Below are 16,522 nucleotides of genomic sequence, written 5' to 3' on the forward strand. Positions count from 1 at the left end.
TGTCCTGGCCGAAGAGGAAGGCAGGTGGGGAATCCAAGGACTTGACACCTGCCGCCTGCCTCTTAGGGAAGCAGGTCAAGCGTGGCTGGAAGACAGAGGGAAGTCCCATCCCCAGCGCAGACCGCCATCCCTTGAAATATGCACTTCTGGTCCCCTCAGCTTGTCCCTGAGAGCAGAAGGCAACTGAAGCTGGGGCTATAGGAACAGCACCAGAGTCTCCCTCCTCCAGCCCTTCGCCAGAGGGGGCTGCCCCGAGTGGTTCCCTGGAAAACCAGGATCCACTCATCCCATGAGACAGGCAAGACACAGGCTGGACTCGGGCATTCGGTATCTCCTGGACCTGAGCAGAGACTAGCTCACAGCTCTACAGTGGAGAAAGGCGGGCTGCCTGGTGGGGGTTGGAAAGAGATCCAGGATCATCAGATCCTCAGGACCATGGGGTGTCCTCCAAGGGCCAAGATGAGTAGCAGCTGAGCAGGTCCACAGCTACCTGCATGTGCACGTCCTGGGCCAAAGCGTGGAGCATTTGCCTGATGGCTGCTCTGGGTCAGACCTGGCGCAGGGACAAGGGCTCTCAGGAGCATCCCCAGGACCCTAGACTCCTGGAGGTCTTTGCCCCACTCCTGAAAGTTTCACAACTTTCTCCAAGCCAGGGCCTGCCTGAATACTACGCAGCCCTGAGCATTCTCTGAAAAGAATTCAGACCTCATGAAACTGGTTCTTTAAGCTTAAGTTTCCCAGGCACTTTTGGCCAAAGGCAGGCAGGAAGGAATTGCTCGTTTTTAAAAATGCTTAGGCACTTTTCAACTTTGCTGTCTGGGCGAGTTGTCCCTCCCCTGTCCCCCAAGGACTTTTTCTTCCCTGGACACAAGGAACTTGGAACTTCTACCCAGGTCACAGTGGAGGTGGGGAATGGACAACAGTGTCCAGGCGGGACCCCCTGCCCTTCTCTGCCCTTATCCTGACCCTCCAATCCCATATGCCTGCCAATCAAGTGTTACCTGCAGTGACTCAACCCTATGCATGGAGGGTCAGTGTGGGCACATGTCTACACACATGGGTGCCTGGGTGCAGTGTGTGTGTACACGTGTGGAGTGTATGTAGCCAGGTGTGGTGGGAACCAGGAGCTACTGTTGCCTCTGGAGGCCTTCCCCACTCCTTCCCCTGCTCACCCCCCTCTGTGGTCCACTGTCTTTTCATGTGTGTGGCTTCTGGAGACAGAAGTCGAAACGAAGAGCAATGGTGACACTCGCCCACAGGGTCCGGCTGTGTGGGTGGGAGTGCACCTGTGCGAGTGTTCATGGCTGTGAGTGTGACTGTGTGTGTGAATGAGGGGGATGCTTGGCTTGGGTGGTCTTTGAGTTTTTTAACAATAAAGTATCTTTTTTTTTTTTTACTGTTATTTTCTGTGTTGCTTAGCCTCTTTGAAGTTGGGGTTCGTGGGGACTACACAAGGGTCTACAGACCCTTCCAAGCCAAGGTGCAATGGAATAGGGGCAATGGAAAAGGATCCTGGAGGTTATCAGACACAGCAGTTCCCAAACCTCAAACTCCATTCTCAAGTCCTACCCCAGAACAGACCTCTGGAAGTCAGGCTACAGGAAAATAGAACACCTCCAACACAGATGCAGCTGTGTTGTGGCTTGAGCCTTAGTCAACTGATGGGGAAACCAAGGCTGTGAGAATGACAGTTCCCTAACCAGCAGGTAAGGCTGGGGGCTCCTGTCCCTGGTCTATACTCCTGGCACATTGTCCCAGGTCTTGGGAGGCCAGGCCCCCTGCTGCTTGGCCAGCTCCACACAGCTCACCTCATGTCCCTGGTGGTGATAACTTCCCTAGGCAACCATGGCCATGTACCTGCCGCTGCAGTTCCTAATCCATATCCATGCACTCTATATTTTGTCCTCCTGAGCTTGCACTGTCATGAACTACCCACCAGAGGGTGCTCCGGGGTTGAGATTGCAGAGAAATCTCCCATCTCAAGCCCCAAGGACACTGGTACCAGAAACCACGAGCAAGTTTTGCAGCCTGTTGGAATGACCCTCACTACCTCCAGTCCAGACTTCTACAGCGCCCCTGGCTCATCACGGATTAGGCACTGTGCCCGCACTTAGCATGTCTTATCCCACCTACTTCCCACACAAACCTCACAAGGTAGTATGTTGGTCAGTTTTTTGTGTTAGGAGGTTTATTTTGGCTCACAGGCTCTAGACATTTACACGAACGTGGGGTAGGCCACATGAGTTCTCTGGTGAAAGCGTTCTTGTTACAAGAGCCTCAAAGTAACCCAGAAAGTACCACCGGAGCCTGTGGGTGTCTGCGGAGAGGGTGTCTGCAACCACCAGGATTTAATCAGGGGACTCAACCTAGGAAGCCAATCCCATCTAACTACTTTCTAACAACCTCACTTCCGGACACCGTACATTTCCTTCCCTCTGCTACCTTTAACATACGGCTTGGGGTTCAATCTCGGGCATGAAGCAGGAAGCCAGGTCATAATTTGAACAATGCCAGTTGGATATGGCTACAGCCTACACAGCACAAACCAGGGTTTGAAGAGGGGGTGACATAAGACATTTTTGAAAGCATAATGGGTCAAAGGGCTTGTCTTACAGAGAGAAAGCAATTTGACACCTGTCCCCAGAGCTTCTATCCATTCGGGGAGCCTCATTTCCTATCAACTGCATTCACGTATGGGGCGTGTGTTTCCCACTGCCCCAGCCAGGAGGGCCTCAGGTGGGGGCATGAGAGGAGATCAGAGTACATGGCCAATTCTCTCAGCAATGTAGGCTGCTGGGTCTCTGGCCTTGCCAGCCATGGGCCTCGTCTTCAGGGGCTGGGACTCCCGCAAGCTTCCATCTCAGGCAGATGCTGCTGGTCTGTCTCGGTCTTTCTCTGGCTCCTGTTCACTTTTCCAACTGACTCCCAACATTTGAACCATTAACATTTACCTCTGTTGGCCTCAGCTTTTGGCTGGCTGCCGCCCCGCACGCAGGAAGCCCCAGCAGTTTCTTCTTCAATCACTCAGTTTCTGCCTGCAGCACCTTCCCCCCTGGCTTTTCCAAATGGCAAAGGAAGGTAACTGGTTACAGCTGATAATTAGTTACTCCTTCAGCAAATTAGTTTACCCAACTTTACATTCTCTCTGATGAACAGACCCAAACTGCTGCCACGGATATGGGGCTATGACCCCTTCAGCTGCTTTCTGCTGAGACGGGGTGGTACTGAAGGATAACACCAGAGCATTCTCAGGGTTTCCAGGGGTTCCTAATAGAACATGGGTATTTCCAGGGTACTGTTTCAGGTCTTCAAGCTTGAAGGCCTCTCACTGTCCGGTCCTGGATAACACTGGGTGCCAGGAAGTTATAATCCCTCCCGATTGAGAGCCTTATGTCTTGTGAGGGTTACATGTTAAGGCTTGGCCCTACAACTTTAGTTGTGAAAGAATCTAAGGATTAGATTCAAGAAGTGTAGCAGAGATGAAAAAAATCTGTTATTTATGTCAGTTACAAAAGCCCTTCATTGATAGAATCAGCACCTGGTCCTTGCTACCCACTGGTTCCTTTCCTTCACAACACATTCCCTCCAGGCCTGTACATCAGGAGGCCATCTCTTACCACGCAGAATTTTAACCCATAGTTACTTGAAAGTAGTTTTGAATCTTTGGAAACTTTTAAACAGTTTTTGCAACCGGAGTAGGAAATAGGTAAGTGATTTTTACACAATCGTATTTTACTGAAGTCTTTGCATTGTCAGTCCCAAGAAGGAAGCCTGGGACTAAAAAGTAGGACAGACCAGTAGCATCCCACGGCTCCTCGCCAGCACACACACACTAAATACATCAGCATGGAAGCCCCTTGTAACAAGTATTTGCCAACAGGCAACAAGACTTAGGTTTCAATAGAAACAGTTAAGGAAGGGCTCCATCCCAGCCCTGCTGCCTTCAGCTGATTCCACACCATAGCTGATGTGGAATCATCTCTCCCTTGCTAGTTGGGAGCAGACACGCTGCAGACACACACCCCTAGGAGGAGACCTCCCGAGCTTGCTCTTGCTTTCCACTTTTCGCCCTTTGTTCAGTCTCAATAAAACTTCACTTCTACTCTCCCTGTGGGTCTGGCCTCCGTGTCATCGACACCAGATCATAAACCAGGCTCCTCTCCCCAGTTCTTCTGCCACAGCACTAGGGGCTCATCAAGATTTCTCCTGCAGACACCAAATAAGGGGCCCCCAAAGGCCTATCGCTCCTACTTGCTCTTTCCTAACTGCCTTTGTCTTTGTGGAACAATGTTGTGCGTGCATGTGACCCGAGGGAACCTGGTGGGGCATTGCAACACCAAGGCTACTCTCCAGTGAATTCCAGATAGGACCACCCCACGATGCATCCCCACCACTGACTTCCCCTTTAGTTGCCTTCCTGAGTCTCCTGGGTGGAGGTAGACTCCTGGGCTCCCCTGCAGGAGTCCCCTAGGAGTGACTCTTGGGAGATCTGTCTGCCCCCCAAACTGAGAAAGGCACCAGCCTCTTTACTCAGGCTCCCTGTCTCAGGACTCTGCCCCCTAAAGGGTCTCTTGCCTCCATTTCCCTGTGTGCCAGTAGGCCCTAAGCGTCCTTAGGTCTTGTACCTATCTGAAGTGGTTGCAGGGAAGGGCAGGGTCCCCTTGTCACTGGTTTTTGACTATTGTTGCAATCTTGTCAAGAAATTTCCAGGCAAAAATCCAGGCACCAACCACACCAGAGTCAAGTACCGATTCCCGTCCTTCATAGTCATGTCTGGCAAGCCACCTCTCCTCCATGGAGGGTGAAATGTCCACGTTCCCCATGTGATTGGAGAGCCACATCGGTATCTTGTCTCCTTGCTCTAACACCATTCCTTAAGCCTTCCCTCTCCAGGTCTCTGACCTTACTTATCAGGCCTAGATTGGATTACCTCTCTGAAAAGTCAGATTTTCAGGACTAATCAGAGGCCACACTCCCCCCCTCCCATGCTAGCAGGACCATAAGCAGCAGGTGCACATGTTTGAAAATATCCCAAACACAATGGCTTATGGTCATGTGTAAGCACCAAACCCCAGGTGGTCCTTACAAAGATGGAGGGATAGGGCCACCATTTCCATTCAGTGTCCCTTCCAGGCAACCTCGAGAGTGGGAGATGCCTTGCTGACCCTTTACAGCTGAAAGAAGCTTTGGGGACGACCAGAGATCCCAGAATGTTCCTTGACATTCCCACCCTGCTAGAATTTGATTTCCTTGGCAGGAGCCACAGCAGAAAGGTGGCTAAGCATGGCTAAGTGTACCTGCTCCTTCCTGCCGGCTGACCTCTCTCTCTGTGAGCTCCCACAGCCCAAGGTGTGAGTGGTGGTTGCAGTCAGGAGGCGACACCCATAGCAGCCAGGCCTCAGCACCCCTGTCAGACCAGGACCTAAAGATCAACCCAGGGAGACATGAGAACGGAGTGTTAAGGATTCCAGAAGGGCTACCTTCCCCCTGAACTGGGATTTCCACCAGATCCCTGGAACTCAAACATAGCATGGAACTGGCATCATGTTTTCATGACCTAAAGATCTGTTTTCAGGTTGTGGAGATGAAGGTCTACAGGGTCAAATCCCACTCCCTTCCCTCCTCAGCTTCTGTCTTAAGAAAAAAAAAAAAAAAAAAAGCTCTTGGCATGTTAAAAGCACCCTTTCTCAAAGTCAGATCTCACAGGTGAAAACTGCCAGGGTAATAGCTTTGTGCTAATTTGGATCAGCTGTAACTGAACAAGGAGTTGCAGATTTCTGTTTGGGAGCTAAGAAGACCACTACTTACTGCTTCATGTCAAAAGTTTATCACACACCCCGTTTGGGGGGGCTCTGTCCTTTGTTTTGCACCCTGAGCATTTAGCCTTATTTAGATTTGTTTCCTAGACTTGAAGCAGTAAAATCCTAGGCAATCATGTGCATGAAACCTGGGATAGAAATAGACTACAGGCCCCTGGAGAAGCCAGCTCCCGTTTGACTGCAAATCCCTCTCTGTCCTTACTCAGCTTGAAGGGGCCACAGCAGCCACTGCTGCAACCCTCTGTCGGCAGCCAGGGTTTCCACAAGCAGAGGGGGAAATGAGGGCGCCCGAAACTGAAAGCAGGCCAGACCAACCCCACCCCACCCCACAGCTACACACATACTAACAAGGAACAGAGTGAAAGCCTCTTCTAACATATTTCCCAACGGCTTTGACAGGATCAAGTTAGAAAGGGCCCATTAACAGTGCTTCACCTCCCCTGCTGCTTGGAGGTAACTTGAAGACATACACACACTCTAAGGCTGCGAGACCCCAACCCCTTGGTCTTCCTTTCCACCAGCCCCCTCCGTTTGGCATCTAAGTAAAATTTCTCTCACTGTGGTGTCCGGTCTCATAAATTGCCATTCAGACCAGGACACCACCCAGACTCCCCTCAGCAGTTCTCCTACAACATCGTGTAAGAGATTTTACTTAGCAGACAGGACATTTTTAGTGGTAATTATTTTTGAGAGTCTCCTTGTAGAGAGTGTATTTCTTAGGAAGTTCAAGTTCTCACAGAACTTCATACACCTTTGGACAGTAACAGAGCTCTGTAGGTTAATGAGGCTTCTATTGATAAATGGAGAACAGGAAACCAAGGGTATAGACAAGAACTTTACCAAATCTTCCTCTTCCCCCCGCCCAGCCCTTTCTAAGAGTAACAGATCCCTTTAAATAGCTCCTTATAATATTATTCACTCTTTTTAGCTCTCCTGTTGCTTGCTCCTCTTTCTTTGGGTAGCAAGCCTTTCTTTTCAAGAGTCGCTGCTGGCCAGTTTTAGGAGGGAGTGACGTGCCCGTCCGATTCCTCTGCCTTGCTGGCTGGCTGCATGTAAGATTCGCTTTTATTCTGCCCACTAACCTGGCTAACAAATCTCACTAAACCCGCGGTGGTTCTGACTCCAGGATGTTTCGTGCTTCTGCAGTTGCCCGATGCCTGTACCTTGCTGGCTGCTTACAGTATTACTCATTTTCTGCCCATTATCCTAACACGTCGGGGATGTTTTGCACTTCCGTCGTCGCCTGGATTCCTCTGCCCTCATTCCCTGCACTGTTAGCCTGACCGCACCTTTCCCTTCTGCTGCAATGCTTACTTGGCAAGGGTCCCTGTTCCAGGGCCTCTTGCCACGACCTGCCCCTCTGGAGAAGATACAAGAGAAAATATTTTTTGAAAGCAGGGAGTCAGAGGAGTCCTCTTTGAGCGAGAGAGAGAGGAACAAGTCAGGGCCTGTCCAGGCAGCTTTTATCCACTCGGTGAACCACATTTCCTGCCAATTTGATTCACCTGTGGAGCTTCACGCTGCCTCCTGCCGGGAGGTCTCAGGTGGATCATCACACTGCCAGAGAGGAGAGCAGGGTTTCAGTGTGTGTGCTGCCTTGGGCTCGGTCCCACCACCCAGCCAACCTCAGACCTTCCAGCTTCCATGTGAGACAGATAGCACTGGTCTGTCTCTGTCCTTCTCAGGCTGTTGCTGACCTTTTCTTACTGACCTCTGAATTTGAACCTGTTCTCTTTACAGCAACGCCAGCACTTGAAGGCCTCAGCTTTTGGTCGAATTGTTACCTTGCATGCAGAAGGCTCTAGTAGTTTGTTCTCAAAAACAGTTTCTGCCTGCGGTGGGTCTGTTGTCTCCCTTTCTAGGTACAAGAATCCAGAGAAACTGTATCATTGTTAGACACTGTTAGTAATGTAAGTTACCGGGCTCAGGAGCAACAGGGCCTGGACTCCAATCTCCAGGCCGGCCTGACATGTGGGTTCATGAAGGAAATTTCAAAGCAGGACACCAGAGCGTTAATGAACACGCAGCAAGCGTGACGTCGAGGGTTGAGAATAAGCCAAGCCCACCCACTCCGTACTATCAGCCCAAGTGCTCACACCTGGGGAGGCAGGCTCTATGCAAATTTGGGGTGTGGCTCCAGGCTGCTCCTGAGACCAGCATCGGTTTTGGGAGTCAGACCAACTTTTGTGATTTGAACCAAATGGGACAGGAGTGAGGCTGGTGCCCCACTGCAAGGAGAAATTTTTTTAAAGATTTTTTTTTTTAATTTCAAATTACAGTGACAAGGAAAGAGATCGTCCATTTGCTGGTTCACTCTCCAAATGGCCACACAGCTAGACTGGGCCAGGACAAAACCAGGAGCCTAGAACTCCATTTGGATCTTCCATGTAGGTGCAGGGATCTCAACCTCTTGGGCCACCTTCCAGTGCTGTCGCAGGCACATTAGTGAGTTGGAAGCACAGCAGTCCAGAGCTTCAACTGGTGCTCTGCTGTGGGATGCTGGGCCACAACGCCAGCCCCATTATTTAACCTTTTAGGCCCCACTGTGCAAAGTGAGGATGCCACAGGCATTTTCCTCCCTGGATTAAAGTACCAGTGGAAATATTGTAAAGTGCTCAGCATGGTTGGTAAAGTGAATGCAGTTATGGTAGATGCCTCACCGTTGCTATTCAAAGGCAGTACCCAGATCCCTACTTAGTTTGTTCCAGGGTCAGGGTAAGAAGACATCCCAGGTAAGGGCAGGTAGAGGAAAATATTCAAAGACTTCAGTCTTCAGGAGGGCAGGGGGAGTTTCCATCCTCTTACCCTCCACCAAGGGGGCAGTTGGCAATATCTGGAGATAGCATCCTGCCTGTTCTACCTCTGATCTTGCTCCCTGCTAATGCAGCTGGGAATGCAGTAGAAGATGGCCCAAGTGCTTGGACCCCTGAAACCCACATGAGAGACCCAGATGGAGTTCCAAGCTCCCAACTTCAGCCAGGCCCAGCCCAGACCATTACTGCCATTTGGGGAATGAGTCAGCAGACAGAAGATCTTTCTCCCTGTGTCCCTTCCCCTCTCTCCAACTATGCCTTTCAAATAAAGAAATCTTTTTTAAAAAGACAACAAAATTCATATATGCAACAACTTGAATCAAAATCAATGGAATTTTACCCAGTGGAAGAAACCAATCTCAAAAGGATACAAACAGCATCATTCAACGTACAGGACACCTGTGAAATATCAGAGCTATTGAGATGAACATATTGGGGGTTGCCAGGAGCTAGGGGACCTGGCAGAGCAAAGGGGCAGCATGAGGGAGTTTGTGCTGATGGCAACCACGCACTAGGTGCTGGTGGTGTCTACATGCTAACACTGCCCAGAGCTGTACACAAACACACACCCACACACACCCACAGACCCATAAGTGAATTCATGTAACAACTAAAGATATGTCAAGGTTAGGCTGTGCCAAGGTCAGCTTCTTGCTTTGATGAGGGACAATAGCTTTTTATCGCAAGATGCTAACTCTGGGGGACACTGAATAAAGTGTGTATTTGACTTTCCTATACTTTTCTATTACCTTCCTAAGAATCTGTATCTCTAAATAAAAAGCAAATGAGAAGAAAATTAAAATTTAAAAGGAGCACAATATTCAAATACTTCTCTGAAGAAGATAGACCAATGGCCAGTAAACTCATAAGAAAATACCATCACTACACATGGAGGATGAAAATCCTAGTGGGATGTCACTTCACATCTACAGCATCAATTAGATAGAAGATACAGGGACGCTCCCCTGCACCGATGAGGGAAACCCAAAGTGGTGAAACACATGGTTGGCATACATTTACTTTAATACCCCACAATGCCACTCCCAAGTATTTGTCTACAAGGAAAAGAAAACCTGCACATGGATACGTCCAGCAGCTTTATTCATAATAACTAAAACCTGGAGGCAACCACAACATCAACTGATGAATGGAAAAAGTATGGTTCATCTATATAACGGACTACTACTCAGGAATGAAAGAAACACGTTACTGCTACACGTAACAGCAAGAGGAATAGGCTAAATGAAAGAAGCCAGACACAAAGGGTTACACACTTTGCATGTATGAGACATTCTAGAAAAATCAACACTAGAACCAGAAAAAAGTAGATGAGTGGCTGCCAAGCCTGAGGGAACAGGGATGGGATTAACTGCATAGACGCACAGGGGAATTGTGGGAGGTGAAGGAAGTATTCCAGGCCTTGAGTGGGATGGCAGTCACAGTACTATGCATTTGTCAAAATCCACTGAACACTTGAAAAACAGGATAATTTTTGTAATACACGAACTATGCAGAGGGGAGACCAAACACCAAGGGTCTAACATCAAAGACACACACAGTTCTTCAGTACTCACACAATGGATTGAGTAAAAGCCAGCCAGCCTACCTAGTAGAGTCCCAGGTTCAAATACAGTCCTGGAACGATGGATTGCAGCCATGAGGTGAGAATGTGAACAGGAACATCCACAGAGGGCCCAGGGCCCTGCACATAAGCAGTGAGCAGGACAAGAGTGTAACCAATGGGCTCACCGCCAGCCAACAAAGGAAAACTCCCTTCTGAACCTTGGTTTTCCCCAACTCTGAGCGTTACAGAAAACAACTCGTAGTACTTTGCCCTCATGGCAACCCCTGAAGGTAGATTTTCCTAGAAAGCTTTGTTGTGCACCCAGTGTTGCCATTTCTAATGTGGTGGTTTGGAACAGTTTAATGAAAACCCTAGACTCTCCAGGTCCAGAACTGATATCTATAAGGGAAACAGTATGAAAACACACACATCTACCTCCTCTCCTGGTAAAAAGCATTAGCATGTGCCCTACGGCTCAGGAGCTAAGGAGGATTTCTTTGTTATTCAGAGACTACACACAGGGGTCCTGTTTTTTCCTCTTCCATGTGACAAACAGAAGGGAGTGTCTTGTCCAAGTTCCCAGTCTGAAATCAGTGTCTGCGTTTGTGGAAAGTGGATCATTAGGTATTATAAGAGTTTTCCTGAGAAACAGAGATTTCAGGGACTCAGCACCCTTGCCTTGGGGCCTGGCAATCCCAAGATCTGCATGGCACGCTGAGCCTCTGCCAGCCCTGGAGCAGGTGGCAAGGCTGTGGTCTTCAGCCAAATCTTCTTCTTCCTCAGGAAACCCCCAATTTTGCTCTTCAAGCTTCAGGTTAGAGGGAAGAAGCCCAGGCACATGGTGGACACTAACCTTTGACTTAAGGGCAGCTGACTGTATGTTAGCCACGTTCATGAAACACCTTCCCTGTAGCACTTGAACAGCCATGCCTTTTATGTGAGGTCATCTCCCGTGCACAGAGGGGTTGAGAATTCCCATTCGCTTTGGAGAACAGGAAAAGTTGTAGCAGAATAAAGGATTTTCTGTTCCCTTTCCTGGGCACTTCTCAATGCTGACAATGGTTCTCTTGTTCAGTGGTGTAAGCCAAATGCAGGTCAACCTAAAACCTAATAAAGGATCTGAGTACAATAAGAAAAAATGAGGTTTGAAAAGAAGTCAGCATTGTGGCATTGTGAGTTAAACCACTGCCAACGATGCTGGCATCCCAAATGGGGGCTGGTTCATGTTCCAGTTGCTCCACTTTTGATTCAGCTCCCTTTTAATGCACTTGGGAAAGATGCATTAGATGGTCCCAGTGCTTTTGCTCCTGCCAGTACATGGAGACCCAAATGAAGTTTCTGCCTGATTCCTGGCTTTGGCCTGTATATTGTACCCATCATTTGGCTTACACCACTGAGTCCTTACAGAGAAGTAGCACGAACAAGACTGAATCGGCAGATTGAAGATCTGTCTGTCAGTCCTATGCCTTTAAAATAAAACAAACAAACCAAGAGAAACAGAGATAGAGAGAGGGGCGGGTGGCATTGTGGTGTGTTATGTGAAGCCGTGGTCTGAAGTGCTGGCATCTCACATGGTTGCCAGGCGCGTCCTGGCTGCTCCACTTTGACCCAGCTCTCTGCTGATGTGCCTGAGAAGGCAGCAGAGGATGATCCGAGTGCTTGGCTTTCTGCACCTGTGTGGGAGACTTGGAAGCTCTTGCTTCTAGTATAGTGTTAAACACATACACTGATATTACAGAAAGGGAGCTTCATTCTGGCCAAGCCCCAGCTGATGCCGCCATTCAGTGGCTGAACAAGTAGATGCAAGGCAGCTTTCTAACTTGCCTTTCAAATAAATAAATTTTATTTGAAATTTGTTTTTATAAAAGAATGCAGATTGCAACCTCTCACAAATACAAAATAAAATTATTTTATTGAAAGGGAAAAGTTTTAACACGTGACCCATGTGCAGGAAGCAAAAGAAGAGCTTCTATAAACTCTGGCAAGATCCACACCTTTACACAGTCATGCTAGAAGTACCACCATGTAGGCATGTGGCACACGTGGTACTGCTGGGTGCTCAGGACCTGCCAGTGACAGCTTTCATTCCTCTGAGTCACACACCCAATGCCATGTTCTTCAATCATCACCTGATTTTATTGTTCACCAAAAGAAAACAGCTTCCCAGCACCTTCTTTGTGAGCAAAAACACCGATGGAAACAGCCACACCAACACCCCTCCCCTTCTCCCACAAGCTCCCACTGCCACACCTCCCTTCCCCGGGAGCCTCCTTTTAGCACCATTAGTGTCCTCTGGCCAGGGAATGACTAGGGTAGTGCAAAGAAAAAGGAAGAAATGGAGCAGGTTGAGGCTGTCAGAGCCAACAGCCTCACAACTAGCAGGACCAGTGGGCCTGAGGAGAGTACTGACCGTGACATCAAACACAAACCACATCCCTCTTTTCTAATGGTCCCGGAGCTACATAATGCACTTTGGAAAATTAAATTAGAAGGCAGACTTGAAGTCGCCTTCCTAATTGCTAAGTACCGCCACATGACCCCATGTCTCCTCTTGCAGGAAGCAGTGCTTTGTTCCCACAGGGGCCAAAGCTGAGCCTGCCTGGTCGTCTCCTTGGCTATCAAGTAAATCCTCTGGCATGGAACCCTCTGCTGTGTGTAGTAAGTACAGAGAGCTGTAAACAGACATACACTGAGATTTTTTTGCACTTCCCCAAAATATGAGGTGAGCATGTAGTGTTAAACACATATACTGATATTACAGGAAGGGAGCAATAGGAAGGTAAGAGAACAGTGGGGGGGGGGGAACAACTTTTCTAGCATACCTGTTTGGGAGCAGCAATTTATCACTAACCATGAGAACCCTATCTTCCATGAGGGTAGAGGGACTAGTGAGCACTGGCCAGCAAGTGTGGCCGAGGGGAGCTGGGCAGGGGTGCCGGCCTAGGCTAAGTCGTACCTAGTTGGATGAAGAGCTCCTAGCAGAAGTTGAACAGCTGCACAATCTACATGATACCACTTGTGTGGGTGACAACTCCCAGGCAAAGTGGATAACAATGCCAGGTCATCTCTTCTCAGCCACCTGCCCCCAACAGCAGTGTTTGTAGGAGGGAACCAGGACAAAGCTCTGAGAAGGCTCCTTCTGGGCTCATGGAAATGTGCAGCTGAACTGGGTATGGGGACACAGGGTGCAGCAGTGCCTGCCCGGAAAACCCACGGTTAGCCTCCGGTCTGGCAGACACTGCCCCACAGTGCGGAGCCTCCACAGTGTGGCTCTGTGATCAGGCATCTACCTACCCTGGTGCTTTCTCACCAGGGGCCAGGGGCAGGGCACAGACAAGGGCTAGGAAGCTGGTGCCCAAACAGCCATGGCAACTTGAGGCGGGCTTCTCAGCCTCCCAAAGCCCTGGGGATCATGCCCCAGCAGAGACTCCAAGGGCTGTTTGCAGAGGGAGAAGGAATGCTACAAGCAGTGCAGCTGCTCAGCCAGGCTGCCGGGGCCGCAGGCACACAGGAAAGTTGGCAGGCACTGCCATGCCGCCGAGCCAGCTTGCAGCAAGCCCAAGGCTGGAGACACCTTCCCCACATGCCATGCTCTTGGGGCTCGGTGTCTTGAAGCACTTTGCTGAGAACTGCAGAACCCCAGCACTCTGCTGCCTAGTCCCCAGGAGCCAGCATCTCAGCCCTCACGCAGGCAGAACTGCCTCCAGCAACTCCAAGTACACAGACACCTCTGGGAGAAGCTCCAGGCAAGCCCCAAGCCTGGACTCCCAACCACAGCACACACCTTCCCACCAGAGGCAGATTCCAGGGCAGCTGGTGGCAACAGCGAGTCTGGCAGCAGGGCTGCCAGAGCCCAAGCTTGGAAGATGGCAGCCTCTGAGCCCCCTCTGGTAACCTCTGAGCTGGAGATGTCAGATGGCGGGGCCTCCATGAATCCCTGCGAGACTCTGGGTCCCACAAGCGCACCTGTTAGAAAGCAGAGACCATGGAGAGCCGGAAAGCGCTACTCTACAGAAAAACAAGGCCAGTGACTGCCCAAGGAAGTAAGACATCAGGTAGGTTAAGAGCCGCTGCCTTGACAGGAGACTGCTTTTCCTGGCCTTACCTCGGGAAGTCAGCTCTACTGACTTTGGGGTAGAAGAGAAAGAAAAAGCTGGGGCCACGAGGGCAGGTCCCAGCTCTGATGAGCTTTGGTGAAGACACAAGAACAAAACCCTGACAGGCGCCTGCCGCTGCTCCCTTAACTGACAGGAGGAGAAGGGCTGCAAGGGGGGGTCGTGAAGGCCTGGAGACAAAATGAGGCAGAGAACCAGCCCTGCCACCCGTGCTTTTGCCCACATCGCAGACAACGGGGCTCACAGAACATGTCTGCCTTACACTCGCAGGGAAGACGTGGCCCAAGGCAAGGCAATGTATCCCCTTTGCCCTCCGCAGGCCAACCTGGAGGCGACACTGAGGGAGGCCAGTGGGGGCAGCTCAGGGGTCACCGTTAGTGCTCAGTGGCTGCTTTCCAGGCCAGGTCACAGAGGCAGCGCGGGGTCCCTTCTCTTGTCCCTAGTGCTTGTAAACAAGTGAGCACCACACAGCATCAGACCTCCAAGGATCGCACTTCCAACTCCAAGCACACCGACCTCAATTCCTCATCCCTGATCACAGCAGGTGTCTTCCCACCACAATGGGGGCAACGGAATACTGTGACCCCTTTGGGTTATCAGGGGCTGAGGCTGAGAAACAGGCTTGGATGCACACAAACACCACATGAGGAGCCTCCCCTACAGACATGCCTCGGCGACGCCATCCTTCCACTGGCCCCAGGTCCTTCCTGAGATCTGCAGCATCTTCACAAGATGAAAGCCAGATGCTCAATGTGGGGACATAGCACAAGCCTCTCCCAACCCCCACACCCTGGCATGCAGCTGATCCTGAGTCAGATCTCCGGATCACCAGCAGGGGGCGCTGAGGACCCCACAATGACACTCCCTGGAGCAGGAGAAGCTGGGTGAGGTTTCACCACCGAAGCAGTCATTCGTTGTGACTTAGATTTACAGTTAGAGTCTAAAAACCAAGAGCTACACTTTAAATACGATGTTAATGTTTTCCACTGAGGCAGCACTTTGTCTTTTAAGAGCTAAAGCAAATCAGAATCCAGTATTGTGTCCCACCTGGAGGGATCCAGAGAGAAGGTCTCTGCACCAGGACACACACAAAGAGAGGGAGGGAGGGTCAAGGACTCCTCCTTGGGGCACAGGTTTGCAACCCCTGGGCAGGTGCAGGCACCCCACGGATACTTGGGCAGGAAGGAAAATTCTGAGGAGCAGTATCTCGGAGGCAGATGAGGGAGAGTCCTTGTTTCACAAGGAGACATCCCACTTAGATAATCTAGGCTTGGCCCAGCAAAGGAGAAAACATGAGGTCAGGGCCACTACATCCTTAAATAAAGTGAGCTGTGCAATCACCCGGGTGAGGCGGGTCAGGGAGGGGGAATGATGACGACAGGGCTGAAAAGTTTTGAGTTAAAACAAGTACAAATGAACAGTGGCAGCACTGCTACTAGTGGTACCTCCCACGTGTCTGCCTACCCACCTTGCCCCTGCCTTCAGTCTTACCTGGCCTAGGGTACCCAGGTACCAGGCAGAGTGGTGCCCAGTAAGCAATCCTGCCCTTCCCCCACAGAGCCTGGCCCATCCCTAAGGATCAGCGACGGGTGCTGGGGGACACACAGCAGTGGGGGGGGGAGCAGGTATGGAGAATGCACCCGGTTCACTATGCAAAGGCACTGGTGGCGTTGACGATGATGGGAATGTTGCTCGGCTGGATCAGCTCGTAGAGGGCCTCATAGGTCCCTACCACAAAGCCCATGAAGCCCAGGATGCTGATCAGCGCGTCCTTGGCGATGGTGAGGGGGCTCAGGCCCTCAGAGTAAAAGGTGGTGATTTCCAGGAGGGGCGGGATGATGAGGGCCAGGGCGCTGCTGCTCACAGAACCCACCAGGGAGATGACCAGGTCCAGGCGGGGGATGAGGATGGCCAGGACGCCTGCAGGGAGAGAAGACACACAATGTCCTGATTCTAGAAGCCAGAAGAGACTCTCTCAGGGACCCATAAATTCCCCATCTATGCATCTTCCAGCATGGTGAGCTTGAGATACACTCGGACAAGACCCGTTCTGATCTCTGGGTCTGGGTCTGAGTCTTGGACCCCTGGAAGTGGAGGATCAGCAGGGCTTCATTGCATGGTCAGCAGACCTAGAATAGGGACCCAGAAACTTTGACCTTCAGACTTTCCTGCCTCGGTGCCTAACATCCATCCTTCTGAGGAATGGTACCC

At 50.5% G+C, this 16,522-nt stretch overlaps 1 protein-coding gene across 3 annotated transcripts in view; it reads right to left on the reverse strand.

The window, feature by feature from the left end:
* Window positions 1–15,702: 15,702 nt before the first annotated feature.
* Window positions 15,703–16,522, reverse strand: part of SLC36A1 (solute carrier family 36 member 1) — a 37,577-nt gene continuing 36,757 nt past the window's right edge. For all 3 annotated transcript variants that reach the window (XM_058677239.1, XM_058677238.1, XM_058677240.1), the window contains one exon: window positions 15,703–16,231. In XM_058677239.1, coding sequence (XP_058533222.1) covers window positions 15,960–16,231 — 272 coding nt within the window. In that variant the 3' untranslated portion in view covers window positions 15,703–15,959. The remainder of the gene's footprint in view (window positions 16,232–16,522) is intronic.

This window comes from Ochotona princeps, chromosome 19 (assembly GCF_030435755.1).
Source record: "Ochotona princeps isolate mOchPri1 chromosome 19, mOchPri1.hap1, whole genome shotgun sequence".
NCBI lineage: Eukaryota > Metazoa > Chordata > Mammalia > Lagomorpha > Ochotonidae > Ochotona > Ochotona princeps.